Below are 18,511 nucleotides of genomic sequence, written 5' to 3' on the forward strand. Positions count from 1 at the left end.
TTCCAGAATGCTACTGAACTGCATTAAGGGGGATCGTTCTCTGATCATCGGAAGTCCACATCTAAATGCACTGCGGGTTATATCCAAACAGAGCTCACCATCAGCACGCAGTTTTCAGGAACAATAAACATGCTCGGAGCTTAGCACAGAAAAACAAGCAAACAAAACAACTACTTTCTAAAAGAGTTCTCAAACATTTCATGCAGACAACACCTCCAACTTGGGCAGCAAAACTTTACTTTTGAAATCCAATTTCTACAGTAGGAAAAAAAAAAAATCTCTTTCAAATATAGCCAGTAGAGCGACAGTGACACCCAATGGCCTATTAGCTCAACCCCAACAGCATTCCTCAGTGCCTGTCCCCAGAGACTGCCCAGAGTTCCTGTGTGAACATGGAAGTTCACATGAAAATCAGGTATCAGCTACTCATAGTGAAGCTGAATCATAATGGATAAACAAACATCCTGCTGATCACAGACCACACACACACGCACACGCACACACGTGCACACACACACACACACACACACACACACACACACTATATGTAATTATGCACACACTGGACAGCACAGTGCATATCAGCACAGTCACCTTCTAGGGGAGACTTAGCGCACGTGCACACACACGCACAATATGTGAATGGAGCAACACTGTGCAAGTCAATTTTAGAATGGGAGAGAGAAGCCAGAAGTTGTTCACTGCTGTTTTAGAACCTCACTCTGCCATTTCTCATGTCTCTCTCTCTCTCTCTCTCTCTCTCTCTCTCTCTCTCACTCTCTCTCTCTCTCTCTCTCTCACACACACACACACGTGTACATACTATCATATATTTTCTCTTTCTTTTCTCTATATTTTCCTGTTTCCTTCTTTTCTTTTTTCTTCTTCTTTTCTTTTTTGGTTACTCATTACCATTCTTTAACTGTTACAATTTATATCAGCATATAATGTTAAATAATTACAGGGAGCAGAGCTCACTCTAGTGAGGATATAAACGCGCTGTGGGAATCTACAGATTTAAACAAATAACACTCACAGCAGGGGGTGAGCGGATGAATTAGCATTAATATCCTGCCTGGGAGATCCCAGTGCACTGGTACTGCTTAAATACAGATCTTTTCTGTAACAGTCAATATGACAGCTCCCGGCAATACAGCCCCTTTCCCTTTCCCAGTCAATATAGCAGCCAGTGAAAATAGAAACGTCCCTATAGCAATCAATATAGCAGCCAGCTAAAATAAACCCTTCCCTTTTAAGGGCTATATAATAGTCAGCTAAATGGAAGAATTGGCACCCCTGCTGGATAGCTCAGCAGAGAAGCCAAGGAATGAACAGGCCATGAGCACTAAATGATCCTTCTACCCTCAAAGAGGCCCTGCCCAAGAAGGGAAAAGTTATCCACAGGCAGCAAATCAAGAGGGAGCCTGCAAGGGACACTTGGCAGGTGGCTCCCAGTCCCTAGGAGTAATTACCCATGTCATAAGTAGAGTACAGGGTCACCTCTCACTGAGGTTTAATTAAGATGACCGGAAAGTTTAAAATCCTTGTTCAAACTATCGGCTGAAACTAGGAGCATCTGCCCTCAGTAGAGAGTGAAGAGTACCTTGATTTGAACACCACCCGCCCCAAACACACACCCTGCTCCACCTCAGCCCCATAGGTTGGGAGCTGGAATATTAAGTTAACAGCCTGGGGTTTGTTTTCCAGCATCAGGGACAGAGTCAGAGTCACTCAACCAGCCAAGTGAGTGAAAAGCCCAGCATTCTATGTTTTTTGAGTTTTTGGGTTTGTTTGTTTTAATTTTTTTTAGTTGTATATGGGCACAGTACCTTTATTTTATTTATTTATTTTTTATTATTATTTATTTTATTTATTTATTATTATGTGGTGCTGAGGCTCAAACCCAGTGCCTCACATGTGCTAAGCAAGCACTCTACCACTGAGCCACAGCCCCGGCCCACATCCTATGTTGAATGCCACCTCATGTATACCTGGGACTCATTTCTAAAACTCTCAGTCATCACTTTTTTTTCAGTCATCAAATTTATTGGATACTGGGATGATACCATATTTTCCCCACTCACATCACATGGGAAATATTCTCTTTCCTTGGAGATCTATAGGGAAGAAGTTTCAGATAACAGAATTCAAGGGGATGGCTCCCCTGCAGGCCACAACACACCCTTTTTAAAAGGATAAAGGACAAGAATCGTCTGATTAAGAGAGGTTCCTATGCATCTGAAGCTACTGTGCTTTTTTCATTAGAATTAACAATTTCTAAAATTAGTTTCACTGGATTTAAGGGTTCAACAAACGTGAACTATAAGCACCACCACCACCACCACCAGCAAGTTTCTAACACTCCTGGAGCTAATGCTGGGATTCTGTTTTGCTGCAAAGCAGATGAACATCAGGGACCTACCCCACCTTCATTAAAATTCGACAATCTGTCTGCCATCCTTCGGGTAAATCCACAGAGGGTCCCTGTTTCCCTGGCCAGGTGTTTAACACCCAATGATGCTCATGTCATCAATCAGGTGACTTAATCAAGTGCCACAGTGTTGAGAATCAGGAAAAAAAAGATTCTGTGAGTCCTGGCTGAGAGTGCTTGCCCTTAAAAATTTAGATGCCCACAGACCACTTAAGCCATAAGAGCAGGTGCTCTTTACTTCAGGAATTCTAGTGAAATAACAATTCCTGAGTGAAAAAGACTAACATGCTCAAGGTCCTCTCATGGCAATACACAGTTTGATGAAGCCTTACATCCATAGATGACCTAGAAGTTTGGATCCTATATTCCATAGATGTCATAGGTCCCTCACTCTTAAGTTATAGGTCTCACATTCCTAGAAATCATAGATCCTACAGTTCCTAGAAGTCAAAGGCTCCACAGCCCACTGAAGGCCTTCCTAGGAAGTCCTAGAGTTCTGTCCTACAGTGATCATGGCAGCCATTCAAAAGAGGAAATGGATAAGTAGGAGAGACCTGTGGTGCCCCCATTACTTTCCAAAATGTGGTATCATAAAATGTGAGTTACTGTTATGATTTGACATAGCAAGCTTCTAGCACTAAATCCAATGAGTACTTTATAAACTTTGACATGCATGGACAGTTCCATTTCTAAACCATACACAAAAATTTGAGAAAATTTGAAAGTATACACTCTCAGTAAGATAGCATTAAAGCAGGAGAGAACACATCATAATGTTAGCAAAAATTCCATCAACTACAGATGCCATTAAAGTCATCAAAGGTTGGAGCGGGGAGCAGGAAGGAAGGGAGGGACTGAGAAAGAGAGAGTAATGAAAGAGAAAATAATTCTGAAAGGGGGAAAGAGAAACATAAAAGATGAGTGATAACAGAAGGGGTAACCAAAAAAAAAAAAAAAAAAAAAAAAAAAAAAACCTCCCTTTGGCATTTACAGTTTAAAGCTTTCAGGGCATTTTACGAAATGACAGTTGCAATAAAACAAATAGAATGGTGAGTCATCTGGTTTCCAACTTGAGTCAAAAGGGGTTGTTTCTAGACAAACTGAAAAGCAGCTCTGCTGCCTGCACATTTCACGATGCCTATCGGTGCACCACAGCTACAGAACAGGATGTGGAGAGAAAGCCGAGGAGGTGGGAGTTAGCGTTGTCTTTACTGGTCCCAGTGTCGCTGCAAATAAAGACTGTCAAGATTTAAACCATAATAATGATAAGGCTATAAAGGCCTCAGTTATAATGTTTCCTCTGATGTTCCCTTTCATAAAACGCCCTCTTTATGCTGCATACATGGCAACGATTCACTAAACATCAGCGTATGTGTGCCCAAGAGGGAATATTGCACCCTAGGTTCCTAGGAGGCAGCCAGACAGCAACTGTGCAAGCCAGCTCCTCAGCCACCGTATCCACACACAGAAGTGAGCATGTACACTGACTCATGCCACAAATGCGTACTGAGTGTCTACTTTCTGCCAAGAGTTGAGCAAGATGGCATATGCCCATCCAGCAGAAGGCTTAGCAAAGGGCCTAGGTGCCAAATACCTGGGAGACCAAATAAATGCAAGAAGTATTCCACTTGGAAACACAACCACACAACATAGGGCCTCCTTTCCTACCTCTGCACCTAAAAGCTTTACACGGTGCCTGGCAGCTGAGTAGTGAAAAGGGGCTTTTCCCCCTTCATGCCAGAGCAAAACAGGTATAGGGAAATGCAAACAGGATAAGTGCTCAAAAAAGGGGGACACACTGGCACCCACAAACATACCTTTGCTTGGACTCAGCAGACAAAAATGTACAGAAAACCACTGGTTTCAAGAGAATCATTTATCTGCAGCCTGCCACCTAAACATTCTAGGCACCAGAGAACCACACGCAAAACAAAACAAAACAAAACAAAACAAAACAAAACAAAAAACAGGGTTGAAAGTGTAGCTCAGTGGTAGAGCACTTGCCTAGCAAGCACAAGGACCGGGGTTCAAGTCCCAGCACTCCCCCTTCTGTGCAAAATGTAACAAACCCCCTGCAAATTAATACTTTATACACACACATGAATTTTTATACATGACATGGAGGTATGAACAAGAAACAAGGTGGACAAAAAAACCACAGGTAGAGATGAAATGAGACTAAAACCTGTAAATCAGAGGCAACTGGGGAAGCCAAAGTACAAAATTAGGAAAGGACCAACCTAGTCAGCTCCAGCTTGGTGGCAGAAACAGAATGATAGCTCACATTTGCTAGGTGGGCAGCCAGTGCCAACCACAAACCATCCCTGGGCTGCCTTCCCTGTTGATCTGTAATTGGTGAGCCTGTGATAAAGCTACCAATTACCTTCAGGCCCCTGTATTTAGTTCACAGACAAAAGGAAGCAGGAGAGACCAGTTAGTAATGAGTAAGTAATGGCCATGAAAATACATTGTATTTTACAGAGCTGCTTCTGCAGGAAAAGCTATTTGGAAAATAAAAAGTAAAAGAACAGAACAGAATAAGCTAGAGAAACTCAATTTTCTTCTCCCTTCCTCCCAAAGCCACACTTAGGATAAAATGAGGTTTGTGCAGGTTAATCCTTATGAGGTAAGAAAAAAATGATTAAATACATTAAAAAAATCAATTGTACATTAAACCAAATCCAGGAACTGCAAAAACAAACACCGCAGCGCTCCTCCAGCCAGTATTAGCTCCTCCAGGCTTGGTCAGCTGGGGATACCCCCACCTGACGGAGCCCGCTGAGGTAATGGAAGAGAAGCCCAAAGGAAAGGAGGGAACAGAGCTGGGGCAGGGGGCCGAGGAGCCCGATTTCACTGGAAATAAAGTTATTTCTAGATATTAGAAAGGAAGAAATAAAATGTCTTATAAATGGGGCTCAGGAGACCAGGCTAAAATCTTCAAAAATCCAACAGAAATAACAATAATGATAATGGTAATCACTTGATAAATAGAAGTTATAAACCACTGTCAACTGATGTGCCACTATTTCTAGTTGTTTCTTCTCTTCGTTAACATTTTCTACTAACCGTCATTTCTCAGAGAGAGTAGGAGAGAGGAGGCCGGGTGGGCCTTTGAGTTGACGAAGGCCCCTCTCTGGAATGGGGCTGTGTGGAAATGCCTGTCCTTCCCCAGTGCCCCGGGAGCCTCAGAGGAGCCCAAGAGGACGGGCGCAAAGCCCCAAGAACAGAGAGCGGGGAGTCGGGACTGAGAATTCTTAGCTAATCTTAAAAGGACCTCACAGGCCCAGTGCCACAGGCCATCTGCTCCTTGGTGTGTGCCGCGACCGCCGGGTCTGCCTGCCACCAGCCTTTCTCCTTGCCCGCACCTGTTTCAGCACACACCTAGGAGGATCTGAGGGCACACAGGGGCACCGGGAGCCATGGCGACGCAGGGGTTTCTGAGAGCGGCAGCTGGTCACTCACTCCCAACAAGGCTCAAGTGGCCCATAAAGCAGTGCTGGGCCCCAACGTCTAAACAATTGGCAAGTCCAAAGTTTTTCCTTCCATGTACTTCTGAGAGAAGTCATTTGGAACCGCAGAGAAGCTTCTGTAAGCCTGGGTTGGCCACAAGGAAGAGACTGACGGGGGGCGAACGAGGACAGAAGACCAGTAACCCACCTCATGACAGTGGTATTCCCAACAGAATACAGACTCGGGCCCACAGGGAGAGTGTCAAACCCTCAAACACTGCTAGAGTGGTCATCAGTGTCAAGCAGTTAGCAGCAAGTCAAAGCTGACAAAAAGATTTTACTCTCTTGAACACATCCCTGTTCTCTTATCTTCAAAGCAGGTGAACTTTGCTGCCTTAACTGACAATGAGTAATGTGTAGATGCTGATGGGGGACACAGATAAAGGATGTCCCTGAGGGGCAGAGAAAGTAGAAACAGCGGACCCTGGATGCCAGGGTTTCTCTACTCAGCGGGATTCGGGTGCCTCCCTGAAGACCTGCACGGCACCACTTCTAGAGCTACCATCAAAAGCAAAGAGCTCACTTGTCCCACCTCCTGTCCGCCAGCAGGAGATGGAAGAGCAGGCAGCTGCCGCCCCCTAGAAGCTACCAGAGACATAGCATCATCTACACAGACTTCAGATGAAAAGATCCTATTATCTCCCTCCAGCCCATAACCTGTCATTAGTGAGGTACATAGGTGCAGACGCCTCCTCCAAGCCCGAGGAGGCACACGTCACCTGTGATAAATTAATAGGTGCCTTTTCAACAGCTAAGATGCATACAAAAGACTCCAAGCAGGGAGAGCAGAGTAAGGCAGCAACTTCAGGGAGGAAGTACAGATTGGCAGGCAGCCTGGCAGGGCTGAAGCCTGACCGCAGAGCCCCCTCCCACCGCGCCAGCGCCACTGACAGTGAGGTTCACACTGTACCCAGACCTGTGCTCCACATCTGCTCAAGCTCAGCAGTATGGATGCAGGACTTCACATTCCAGTTCCACCACTCCTCAGCTCACTAGCTTGACGGACCGAGGCCTCAGTTTCCTCACTGTCAAATGAGGACAAGGGTAATCCCACAGGTGTGTGAGAATCAAATCAAATAAAAATAAAGAAACCAGCGCCAAGGTCGGGGTATTACACAGTAGAAACCCTACTAGCCTACAGGATTAGAGCTAATAATTGTTCAGTTAATCAAAAAATCAGTTAAGGCAGAGAATCATTAAAAATGGGGCCTACTCTACATACCTTCAACATTTTATATTAACTGAAAACCTATAAATGTACAGTCATTCACTAATCTTTTGATGTAGAGCCAACAGCTTTCTTTGAGTGTGGGCCCACAGACTGAAGTTCCCAGACGCTTTTCTTGCATAAACCCCACCCATAACGCACCCTCCACAATTTCTAAAAGCAAAGCTAGAACTCAGACATTAGTAAAGTAATCAAAGTATGGAATCCTAGATTTTTATGATCTTTTCCCATATTTAACTGTTGTCTCACACCTAACTTCATGGCAATCTTTTTAGCAGTCTGCATTTACCAAAGCATTTAACTTAGTTTTTATAAAAGACTCTTTTCACATTAACCCTTATAGAATATATTACACTTATAGAATCTTCTTTCCACATATCTATTTCACCTGTTTACACCATATTCAACAAAATGGCCTAGTTCAATGACAAGCACACTTGGGACACACGGATTTAGGAGCAGGCCACCACCAAGTGTGGGAGCGACTAGCCAGGCTGCCTCGTTCGAGCCTGGACCTGAGGAGTGGGTTCCACGAGCCTGACAGCAAGTCAGTGAGAGGAGTGTGTTCAATGCAAGCTCTTGACACATTTTTAAAAATACACATTTAATGCTACCCTACTTCATTTCACAAGAGATGTGAACGGTTTTCCAAAGTACACACAAAACAAAAGGACATATCAATGGGAAAACATAAAGAAGGGAAAAAAAGATGTTTAATAAATGTTGGTGGTCCCCATTCTCCACTAAAATCTATTTTCAGTGAAGTGTGGAAACACTAAACCATTTATACAAACAATCGACTTCCATGCTAGATTCTGTTAGCAGTTCCTTGCGACCATGAAGTGGGAAAAATGGGCCTGGCTGGGCAACAACTGACACTGCCAGAGAAAGGCCTCCTAGCAGATGCCGCGGAAAAGGAAGCGATAGCTGACCCAGAGAACCACCCCACGGACTCCACACAGATGGGGAGCTATGGCCAGGGTGGCTGCTGAGGCAAGAGGTCACGAAGGTGGAGGCCCGTCTCCTTCTCGACAGGGTAATTTATCCACACTCAGCTCCGCTGGGGGTGACGCGCTAGCTCCTCTCTGCCTCCAACTGACAGGGAGTGCCCCCGGGCAGATTTACCTCGAGAATCACTCAGTGTCGGCCCCATCTCTAGACTGCTCAGACAAACTCATAATGGCAGAGAGAAGATTTGTGGAGCAACAAGCATAAATCTTGGTTATAACTACAAACCATAAAAGAAAGGAGAGCTGGGAGGGAAGAAGGAAGGGCGGTGAAAGCGTCCTTCTCCAAAGCACCACTTTATCTTCCTGCGGCTTTGCACAGCGCACAAGGGGGATTAACTACAAGATCGTATTTTTCAAACCAAAATCAGTCTGCCCAGTGTGACAATGGGCTCAAATGTTTTAAATTGAAAGGATCCTGGAAAAAGTAGGGCACATGGTTGTCCTACATACAACACAATATTCAGTGCTTTTCAAACTGGGGGCTACAGGGGGCTCACCAGATACCCCAACTTTTAGGCCGCACTTAAAAAGATACTTCTTTTAAGTGAAAATTTCAAATAAGATCATGATGGAGTTTAAAGAAAGGAAAAATATTTTAGGAATTTTCCTCCGCCCAAATAAGACTGTAGACTCAGCCTTTGCCAGTTGTAGGACAGCTAGAGAACTAACTCTAAGCTACAGCTCCAGGAGCAAAGGCAGAAGAACATTTCCTTCTGAAAGAAGGACGCTGGAACAAGGTGAAAGACGGAATTCCCCATCACACTACGGCTCTGAAGAAATGCCCAGTACCTCAGTACCTACATCTCCAGCAAAAGGACTGTGCTCAGTTATCCAACAGGCAAAACCTCTGATTACAGGAACTACAGCGAATATAAAGCATTACTCTGCAAGTCAGGAGCCTGAAGTATAAACAAAGGGGAAGAACTACTTCAAATTCCATTTCTTTAATTATTACTCCTAAGAGTTTCGATTCATCTAATAATTATTTGTAAAAGGATACCTCCAAACTGAAAAACAACCTCTTCATTTACCTGAAAGAGGAAACAACTTAAAGGGCACCGCCTAGTCTTTTCCATAAACCTTCCCAGACTATAATAGGAAGGATGGAGCAGGAAGAGGCAGTAATTTCAAAATCAGTAAGTGGCCTAGAGATTATAGTCACCCAAAAATGGAATGAGGCTTTCCTCAAGTTCACCCATTTCGGCGTTTAGTTCTAACCAGTTTTCCTTCCCCCATCTGGCAGAATAGGTGGGAGCTTAGGCACCCTCCCAACTTTCACTAAAGATTTATATTGCTGAAGAGCAGCAAAGGGATAGCAGGAAAGCCAACATTTTTTCCTATCTAAAAAGTTGACTTTCAGGCGCAGTATCCTACATCTAGTCACATAATGACAAGCTCACCACCAGAGCCCCATCCTTCAGTTGCTTACACTTGACTTCTGTTCCAAGTTTCTCAGCAGCAATTGTGAGGAGTGACCCTCAGGAAATGTTACTAGTAGCAGCTTAAGCACCCAAATCTGCACCCATTAACTTTTTTTTTTCTTTCTTTTTTTAGGGCTAGGGATGGAACCCAGGCCTCACATGCTCAGCAAGCCTTCTACCACTGAGCTACTCCTGCAGTCTCTGATTTACTTTTAAAAATAAGAGCAGAGTCAAATACAAAGGTGCACTCCTACAGTCCCAGATATCAGGAAAGCTGAGGCAGGAGGATCATGAGTTCAAGGCCAGCCTATGCAACACAGTGAGACTCTGCCTCTTACATACATACACACAGAAATAGACGGATTTTGGACTATCCCTATAATGTTTCCCCTACTCATTTGATCTTGACAAGTGCCTCTGGGTAGGCAATAAGTAGAAATGACAGCTAGCTTCAGTAGCCCTAACTGCACAGAAATCAACCAATAATATTTAATACTTTAAAATCAGATTTGCCATATTTATTTATTTATCCTGGAAAAGTGACAATTTCCTGAAATCTCTAAATGGCTGATTTCATTACCATGTGCTTGTAAACCACTTTCATGAATACAGTATCAACATCAATTTTATTTTCCCACAAAATGCTTTGAATTTTATAAAATGAAATGTGGGTTGTGCTATATACATGCACATATACACAGACATACATGAGTATATACAAAGAAATGTATCAAGCACATGAATGTTTTTCTTCACCTGTTTTTGTAGGAAAAAAAATGAGAACAATGTGAGCCCGCCAGCCAGTATATCAAGGTTTTCTAAACACAAAAGTTATAAAAAGAGCCAGACGCAGTGGTGCTGTATTCCCAGCAACTCAGAAGACTGAGGCAGAAGAATTGCAAGTTTGAAGCCAGTCTTGCAACTTAGCAAGTCCCTGTCTCGAAATTTTTTAAAAAGTGGGGGGGGGGGGTTGAGGGCCCGCCCCCTGGGAGGTACCTCAATGTTTGTAAAGCACCAGTACCAAAAAAAAAAAAAAAAAAAAAAAAAAAAAAAGGTAAGGATACACATATTAGGGTCCACAGCTACAGCTCAGTGGTTGAGCGCTTGCCTAGCACGTGAAGCACTGGGCTTGATTCTCAGCACCACATAAAAAAGAAATAAAATAAAGTTATTGTGCCCATCTACAACTAAAAAAAAATTTTTTTTTTTTTTTTTTTTTTTTTGGGTGCTGGGGATCGAAGCCGGGGCCTTGTGCTTACGAGGCAAGCACTCTACCGACTGAGCTATCTCCCCAGCCCCCAAAAAATTTTTTTAATAAAATAAATTTTTAAAAAGATACAAATACTAGGGAGACTGTGCTAGCAATATACACTACAGACCTTCAGGAGATAGGCAACTAGCCACAACTATTCTTTTCTTTTTGGTGGGGGTGGGGGCGGGTTACGGGGTATTGACCCCAGAGGCATTTTACCATTGAGCCATATTCCCAGTCCTTTGTATTTTTTTTATTTTGGACAGGATCTCACTAAGTTGCTGAGACTGGCCTCAAACTTACAGTCTTCTGTCTTAGCCTCTGGAGTCACTGGGATTACAGGCATGCACCACCACACCCAGCCAAAGCTAGTCTTAAAAAGCAGCTCACAGTACTGTGTCCCTGAATCCATCAAGATATTAATGATCATTTCACTATCTGCCTCTGGATAGTTAGCTTAAAAACCAAAAAGAAAACTCTTAAGACACCCCCGGTTTAAAACCGATGAGATTCCCCAAAAGGGCTGAGCTCAAACACATAAAGTGGAACCTCCTGGTCAGAGTTCTTTCTACCTTATCCTTAACCCAAGACTACAAGAGGATCCTTTTGCACCTCAAGGGCAGGATCACTGAGACGGGAGTTTCTCAAAACTCTGGATCTGCTACTGCATAGCATCTTGTAAAAATTAAGCATAATAGAAATATTTATTCTAATAAAGCTGAAAGTGGAAATTATCACCATTTTTTTAAAATACATGGAATTGGATTTGGGATTATTTTGGAGAATCTGCAGGGACAAGGATAGAAAATCAAAAAGAACCTATACCTGTAAGTTAAAGGAAAAAATGGTGGCAGAAGATCCATTCATTGGAAAGAACCCGAAGTCAAAGAGTAAAAAGCTAAAACTCTAGTTAAGCCAAAACCACACACACTGTGCAAAGCGGGTGAGCAACAGCACTGCCAAATGCTGAGAAACCACGCTGAGACAAGTGAGCAGACGTGTAACAAAACCTTAGTTATTGCTTACTGTAAGTGACCAAAAATCATATAACCAAAAAACAATCTCAAAAGGTTACTTAACTCCAGTTTCAGTATCCCGGCAAGACAAGAACTGGGTTGCCCCATTCAGACAACAGTCCATCCATCTCATGTGCAAAGCAATGAAAACCCAAGGCCACAAGCAAGCACTCCAGCACTGAGCTATGCCCCAGCCCTCACCCCATTCTTACAGACCTACCAGGCAGGGTCTCATCCTGCCGGGGCTGCACAGGGAGCAGATGTGTGAGCCTGAGGACAGGCACATGTGCAGCTGTGGGAAAATCAAACTTATAACAGGTCTGGGAGAAACTGGTGGTCAGCCCTCTGGAGAGCTAGCAAAACTCCTGTCCTAGGAGGCAAGGCTTGTGAAGAGAGTTTAAATTGAGAAAAGTAATTGATAATTTCTATCACTAACAATCAGAGAATTTCAAGTCCAGTTTACTGAATTTACCAAGACCCGTCTGTTCAGCACTCCCCAGCACTGGGTATATTATAAACCAATTATTCCACTAATAGTCTGGGTGGTGTGGTTGGTTTATCTGAGAGCAGGATGCAGGGGAGAGCTGAAGGGGTCAGAGAAGGCAACATGCAGGGTTACTACTCAACTAGAATCAAGGCCAGGGAATGGCCATAAACACAAATGTGTCATTTAGAGACTACACAATTATACTTCTCACCACTCCATTACAAGACATTTTTTATGATCCAGAGAGGACAGGAATGAAAATTAGGCCTTCCTACCTTAGCAAAGAAAGCAAAGCAATAATGCAGATGCCAAGCTGGGAGTGTTTGCACACACCTACAGTCCCAACTAACGGGGAGGTTGAGGCTGGAGGATCACTTGAGCCCAGAATTTCCAGACCAGACTAGGCAACACAACAAACCTCATCTCAAAAAAAAAAAAAAAAAAAAAGAGCAGATGCCCAAAATTTTTGGAATGGTAGGGATGGAACCCAGGGCCTCAACCTTGCTAGGCAAGTGCCCTACACAAAGCTACACCCACAGTCCTTCACTTCTTTTTTTTTTTTTTTTTTCCCCTTTTTACTAGAGCTTGAACCCAGGGACTTCATCCCCTGGGTGGTGAGCTACATTCTTTTTATTTTTTATTTTGAGACAGTCTCACTAAGTTGCTTAGAGCCTTCCTAAATTGCTGAGGTAGACCTCAAACTTAAAATCCTCCTGCCTCAGCCTTCCAAGAAAGCAGGGATTATAGGCATATGCCACCACACCAGCTCCCTCACTTTTCTAATAAGCAGAAAAACTACTTCAAAGAGATCATCTAGTTCTGGAACAAAGAATAAGACAGGGTTATTTGCCTTCAGCATCTGATGCTTAATCCTTTTAATGTAGAGACCAGGCAGCTTCCATTAAGGAATTTTGTGAGAAAGGAGCAAATCAGTTAAAAACAAAACAACCCAGCAGGGTATTCCCCCAACACTGGAGTACATGTTCCTCAAGACCATGCTTGAGTGTCACAAAAACCATCCCTAAATCCCCACCTACCACCCTCCTCCTTCGCTGAATAACTAGGATCCCGCTAAGATTCCCAGTCAGACAATTCTGCCCAAATTACATACGATTTGTGCTGGTTGCTAAAATTATATGGTCTTGTACTGTTTGCTAATTGTTTCATGTGTACAAATACCTTTTCTTCCCCAAATACAATATGCAAATTACTTAAGAACAATGCTTAGTTTTATTCTTCAATTGTCTGCTCTCCCATCCTCAAGCCTGAGCTGAGCCGAGCCCCAGGAGACAACTACACTGTGGCCTAAGAAACGCCCCTCCCTGAGGAAGGGGATGACCACTTATGTGCCTTCAAACCACAGCCCTGTGCGCAGAGCTGTGGGCAAGGGCTGGCACTCCACCGCCCCTCCAGCACCCTGAGACTGTTACCTATCTAGCTGGCTGCCAGGCCACAGCAGCCACAGGCTCTCCTCTTACTTGCCCTGTGTCTCCAACCTGCCCCACAAGTCAGCCCTCAGAGGGCTCGTCAGCCTGACACCCTGCCACTGCCATTCCCAAGAGGAAGAAGTTGTTCACACAAGACCATACAACTCGGTTGGTGCCCTCATTTAATCAGGCTGCTGCAAATGGTTGGCCAAAAGCAATAAGGGCATGACTGAGAGACTGTGGGAGTTTAATATAAAAAAATTAATAAAAAAAGGGGGGAAGGAGAAAGGGTCTACCTTTTAATAGGGCCCTAATTACCCAACTCACAGGATCAGCCCAAATGAGATGGGAGTTTATTTCGGGGTTTTTTTTTAATTATTGGTTTTTTATATATATATAAATTGCCGCTATGTGTTTTCTTTCCTCTGAGCAATTATGCAGTAAGTACGTAAAGAGAAGAAAAAATATTAATTAAATATAAGGTAATTGTAGAGTTGGCCTGGAGAGAATGAGTCTGAACTCTGGACGATCATGGGCTACTAGGGTTTGAAGACTGCTCAGAGCCTCCCAGAAAAGAAAGAAATAAAAATACAACCGACCAACAAGCTGATGCATAATACAGCAGGAAAAGAGCCGTGTACAGAAATCTTAACAGAGCAAAGCCCCACAGGGCTCCAGATGCCCAGAAGTCAGTGAGGCTGCCAACTGCACAGGGCTCCAAAGAGTTTGCCCAATCATGTCCCAAAAGATGGGCTGGTCACTCTTTTGGTGATCAATAGTTAAATTCAATAGATCAAAAAGAGACTAAGGAGGTAAAGGATTAAAGAGAACTATTGGGTTCAACCTAGACTTTAGTCTAAACCACAACTTCGGCCTGAGTGGTTCTGAGGCTGACCCCATGGGATGCACTCAAGTATCCCAGCTGAGAGGCTAGGAAAGCCTTCTGTCTTTCACCCCAAATAATAATAGAGGCAATACCAATAGGGCAAAAGGAGGCCACTGAGGGAGTGCTGGGAAGTGAGCCCACTCTGGTCACAGCAGGTGACATGAATGATAGTACTCGTCTGAAACAGCCCCAGCAGCACTTGTACCCTCTCAGTCTGTCTACAGCTCAGCCAGATTCATAGCACCTCCATCTAGAAGGCCTTCAAACACACTAGGATTTGGACCTGATCACACCAGCTAAGGACCTCATGTCATCTCCTCCAATAGCTGTCAGGAAGAGAGTGGAGAAAGCACTGCTGAAAAACAGCCTGGGCAGTGCCCCCTGAACTTGCTGTCACTACACAGGGAGAAAGGCCCTGAAAAATCGAACCTAACACTGGCTCTTCCCTAAAGCTTATCTGGTTTGTACAGAACCAGTCCTACTATCCAGCCAACAGGATTTGCCATAGGCCACGAAATGCCCAAGAGAAAGAAAATGGGGCAGGCAGGGAGGGACTCTGGTTCAGGCCACTAAGCAAAAGCATTTTGTGAAGAAAATTACCTGTGGTACTTAGTAGGTCTCTTCCCTATCAGCAATCCAAGAAGATAATACTGTTGGTAAGCCTGTCACAAACCTACAAAAAGTCAGAATTCCCTCACTTACCTGTTCCTTAAAGGCCACCTAAAGTAGTCTCAACCAAAGAAGCAGAAAATGGCTGTTTCACACCACCCAGAGGCAAGCTGGTTGGGCCTAGCAACCTCATTCCAACACTGCCTCCCAGGTTTCAGGCATCCCATTGTCAGCAACAAGCAAAGTGGTGCATGACCATCTAGGGTGGGTACTTTTAGTTTAGGAAAAGACCAGGCTTAAATAAGGAGAGATCTTGCTAATCCCTACATACTAGAACAGAAGTCAGAGGTCAGAGGTCACTCACAGGAAGTCTCCATATAATACTTACTTTTGAAGGGACATTGCTGATACAAACTATAGGATTGCAAGGTTTCTTTAAACTCACATGGTATTTTAATTACTAGAAAATGATACTATATCTCAGGTACTTACCAAAGGTTCTCGAGGCACCACATTTTCACTTCCTGAAGAGCTTGGCTGCAATGAAAAACAAACAAAAATAAGATCACAGTGCCACCCAATGGACACCAAAAAACCAGACATTCTGTTCTCAGACAACATACACAAATGCCCCTTTCTCACATTTCCCACTGTTTTTTTTTTTTTTTTTTCAAAAATTTAGTGTTTTATGATGAGCTGTCTGTAAGAAGGAGCCCAAGAGTGTGAATTAGCCCAGAAACCCTAGACTACTGACAGATTCACTGTCACAGCCCCTCAAGAACAAGGCTTGGTTTTGTCTGGGAGGACTGAAGATCAGATGCTGAGCAGGAGAGACTGGGGACTATCACAAAATCCATGGAAATAACAAAGTCCAGAGAAAGGATTAAGGAAAGAGCCATACCTCTTTTGCCACCTCCCCAGCTCATGGTGACTAGGAAGAGCCCAAAGCCCAAAGCAAAAATGGAAAACCAGATACAGCCACAAGGGGGCACCATTTGCCCACACTCAGGATTTTCTAAGGGCATCTATTTGGAGCCAAGAACAAATAACCTCCCCTGGTTCTCATGTATTGCCTGTCAGGAAGGACACTATCCCACATCAGTGAAGAAAGCCCCAGACTTAAATCTTTTATGGAAATAAGCTAGTGACAGGCTAGCAAATAAACAGACCAACTTACAGGCAGGCAGGCAGCACTGGCCAACATGCCTGGCTCCAACTGATTCCTTCTGGTGACCACTACCTCGCCCTGAAAGAAAACTCCTTCAATGCTCAATTAAGTTGACCAAAATTTAGAGAACAGAACAGAGAGAGAGAGAGAGAGAGACAGACCTGAAGAAATTTACAAATCTCCACAAGAAAACAAGCAGCTTGAGTGAGTTATGATTAGTTTACTGTTTCTGATGTTCAAGTCAATTGCCATTTATCTACAGATAATATTCAGACAAGTGCAGGCAAAGTGTGTTCCAGAAGCCAGCCTCTAGCCTCCAGTCTTCTCCCAGCCAGTTCAGACAGCCCATGCCAGCCTCCTGGGAGACAGAGCAGAAGGTGGGTATGGCTGGCCTATGGCTCAGTGGCAAGGCCTCTGCTTGGATGAAACACCCTACCCTCCATGCAGAGTCCAGTCCCAGGACAAGGTCAACCAGAAGGAAACTCAGCAGAAGTGTGAGTCAGTCCAGAATCTGAGCAAGCTTTCCCTGCCTCGCCCTCCCCAGATACCAGGCATCAATAAGCTCGCCAGGAGATCGCTAGGCCTGATCCCTCTAACACCACATCCCACTGCCTTCCTGCCTTCCTGCCTCCTCTTGCACTCATGTCCCAGAGAAGACTCAATCCCCTCCCTCTACCACAGGTGTCCCGTCCCATTTCAGTGTTGCCTGTCTGGGTAAAGGGCGCAAGCTGCACAAACAAGAACCTATAAGGCCCCTTCGAGAGCTCCTCTGCCTCCTTCACTCCCCAGAGTTAACCCACAATCCCATCCAGCCAATATTCCCTCCTATGTATCCACGGAATCCATCCCTCCACTTCTCTCCATCTCTACTACCATCACTTTGGTCCGAGCCTCAAAATCTCTCGCCTGGACCACTGCAACAGCCTTCTAACCAGCTCACCCACACCATGCAGGCCCTCCTCCAAAACATTTCCACAATGCAAACAGACTATCATTTCCTGTGATAATCGGGCCAGCCTTGGGGGCACACACCTGCAATCCCAGACATTTAGAAGGCTGAAGCAGGAGAATCACCAGTTCGAGGCCAGTGGGGGTAACTTAGTGAGAGCTGTCTCAAAATAAAAAGATAAAAAGGGTTGCAGATATAGCTTAAGAGGTAGCGTGCCCCTGGGCTTAACCCCTAGTACAGCAAAAATAAAAATAAAATAATCAGATTATCTCATACCTTATGCACCCCAGTATGCCATAACATCCTTTTTTTAAATTTTTTAGTTGTCAATGGATCTTTTATTTTATTTATTTATTTATATGCAGTGCTGAGGCTCGAACCCAGAGCCTCACACATGCCAGGCAAGTGCCCTACCATTGAGCCACAGCCCAGCCTCACAATAACATCTTTAGTGGCTTCTCATAACTAGGGAAGATAGAAAAAAACTCAGCGTGGCCTTTGAGGCTTCACATCTACTGATGACACCTCAGGTCTCCAGTGACACCACATTCCCCAGCTTTGTCTACAACACATACTGACCTCTGTCAAGGGGCCTTTGCACGTGGTGCTCCTTTTCCTGCCACTTTAGCAACTAGCCAGCTGCAACTTCTCCTGAGGAAAGCATCCCCTCTCTGATATCCACGATCAGGTCGAAGCTCCCTATTATACACCCACAAGACATCATATTCCTCTTCTCCAAGAAATGAGCAGAGGGGTGTTACAGTTGTGGCTCAGTAGTAGAGTGCTTGCCTGGCATGTGTGAGGCCCTGGGTTCAATATTCAGCACCACATAAAAATAAATAAAATAAAAGATCCATTGACAACTAAAAAATATATATTAAAAAAAATGAGCAGAGGGAGCTGTGTATGGCAGCACACACTCAGAAGGCTGAGGCAGGAGGACTGCAAGTGTAAAGTCAGCCTCAGCAACTTAGCGAAGCCCTAAGCAAGTTAGCAAGACCCTGTCTCCAAATAAAATCAAAAAGGGCTGGGGATGTGGCTCAGTGGTTAAGTTCCTCTGGGTTCAATCCCTGCTACAAAAGAAAAGAAAAGAAAAGAAGAGAAGAGAAGAGAAGAGA

General features: G+C 44.2%; 1 protein-coding gene across 3 annotated transcripts in view; it reads right to left on the reverse strand.

Annotated features, from left to right (window-relative positions):
* Positions 1-18,511, reverse strand: part of Pex14 (peroxisomal biogenesis factor 14) — a 141,037-nt gene that overhangs the window by 100,632 nt on the left and 21,894 nt on the right. For 2 of the 3 annotated variants that reach the window (XM_047559705.1, XM_047559693.1), the window contains exon 2: positions 15,769-15,813. In XM_047559705.1, the coding sequence (XP_047415661.1) occupies positions 15,769-15,813 (45 nt within the window). Of the gene's footprint in view, positions 1-15,768; positions 15,814-16,453; positions 16,496-18,511 lie in introns of those variants that run through there. The other variant, XM_047559700.1, reaches the window with a different exon arrangement.

Source organism: Sciurus carolinensis, chromosome 1 (assembly GCF_902686445.1).
Source record: "Sciurus carolinensis chromosome 1, mSciCar1.2, whole genome shotgun sequence".
Classification (NCBI taxonomy): Eukaryota; Metazoa; Chordata; class Mammalia; order Rodentia; family Sciuridae; genus Sciurus; species Sciurus carolinensis.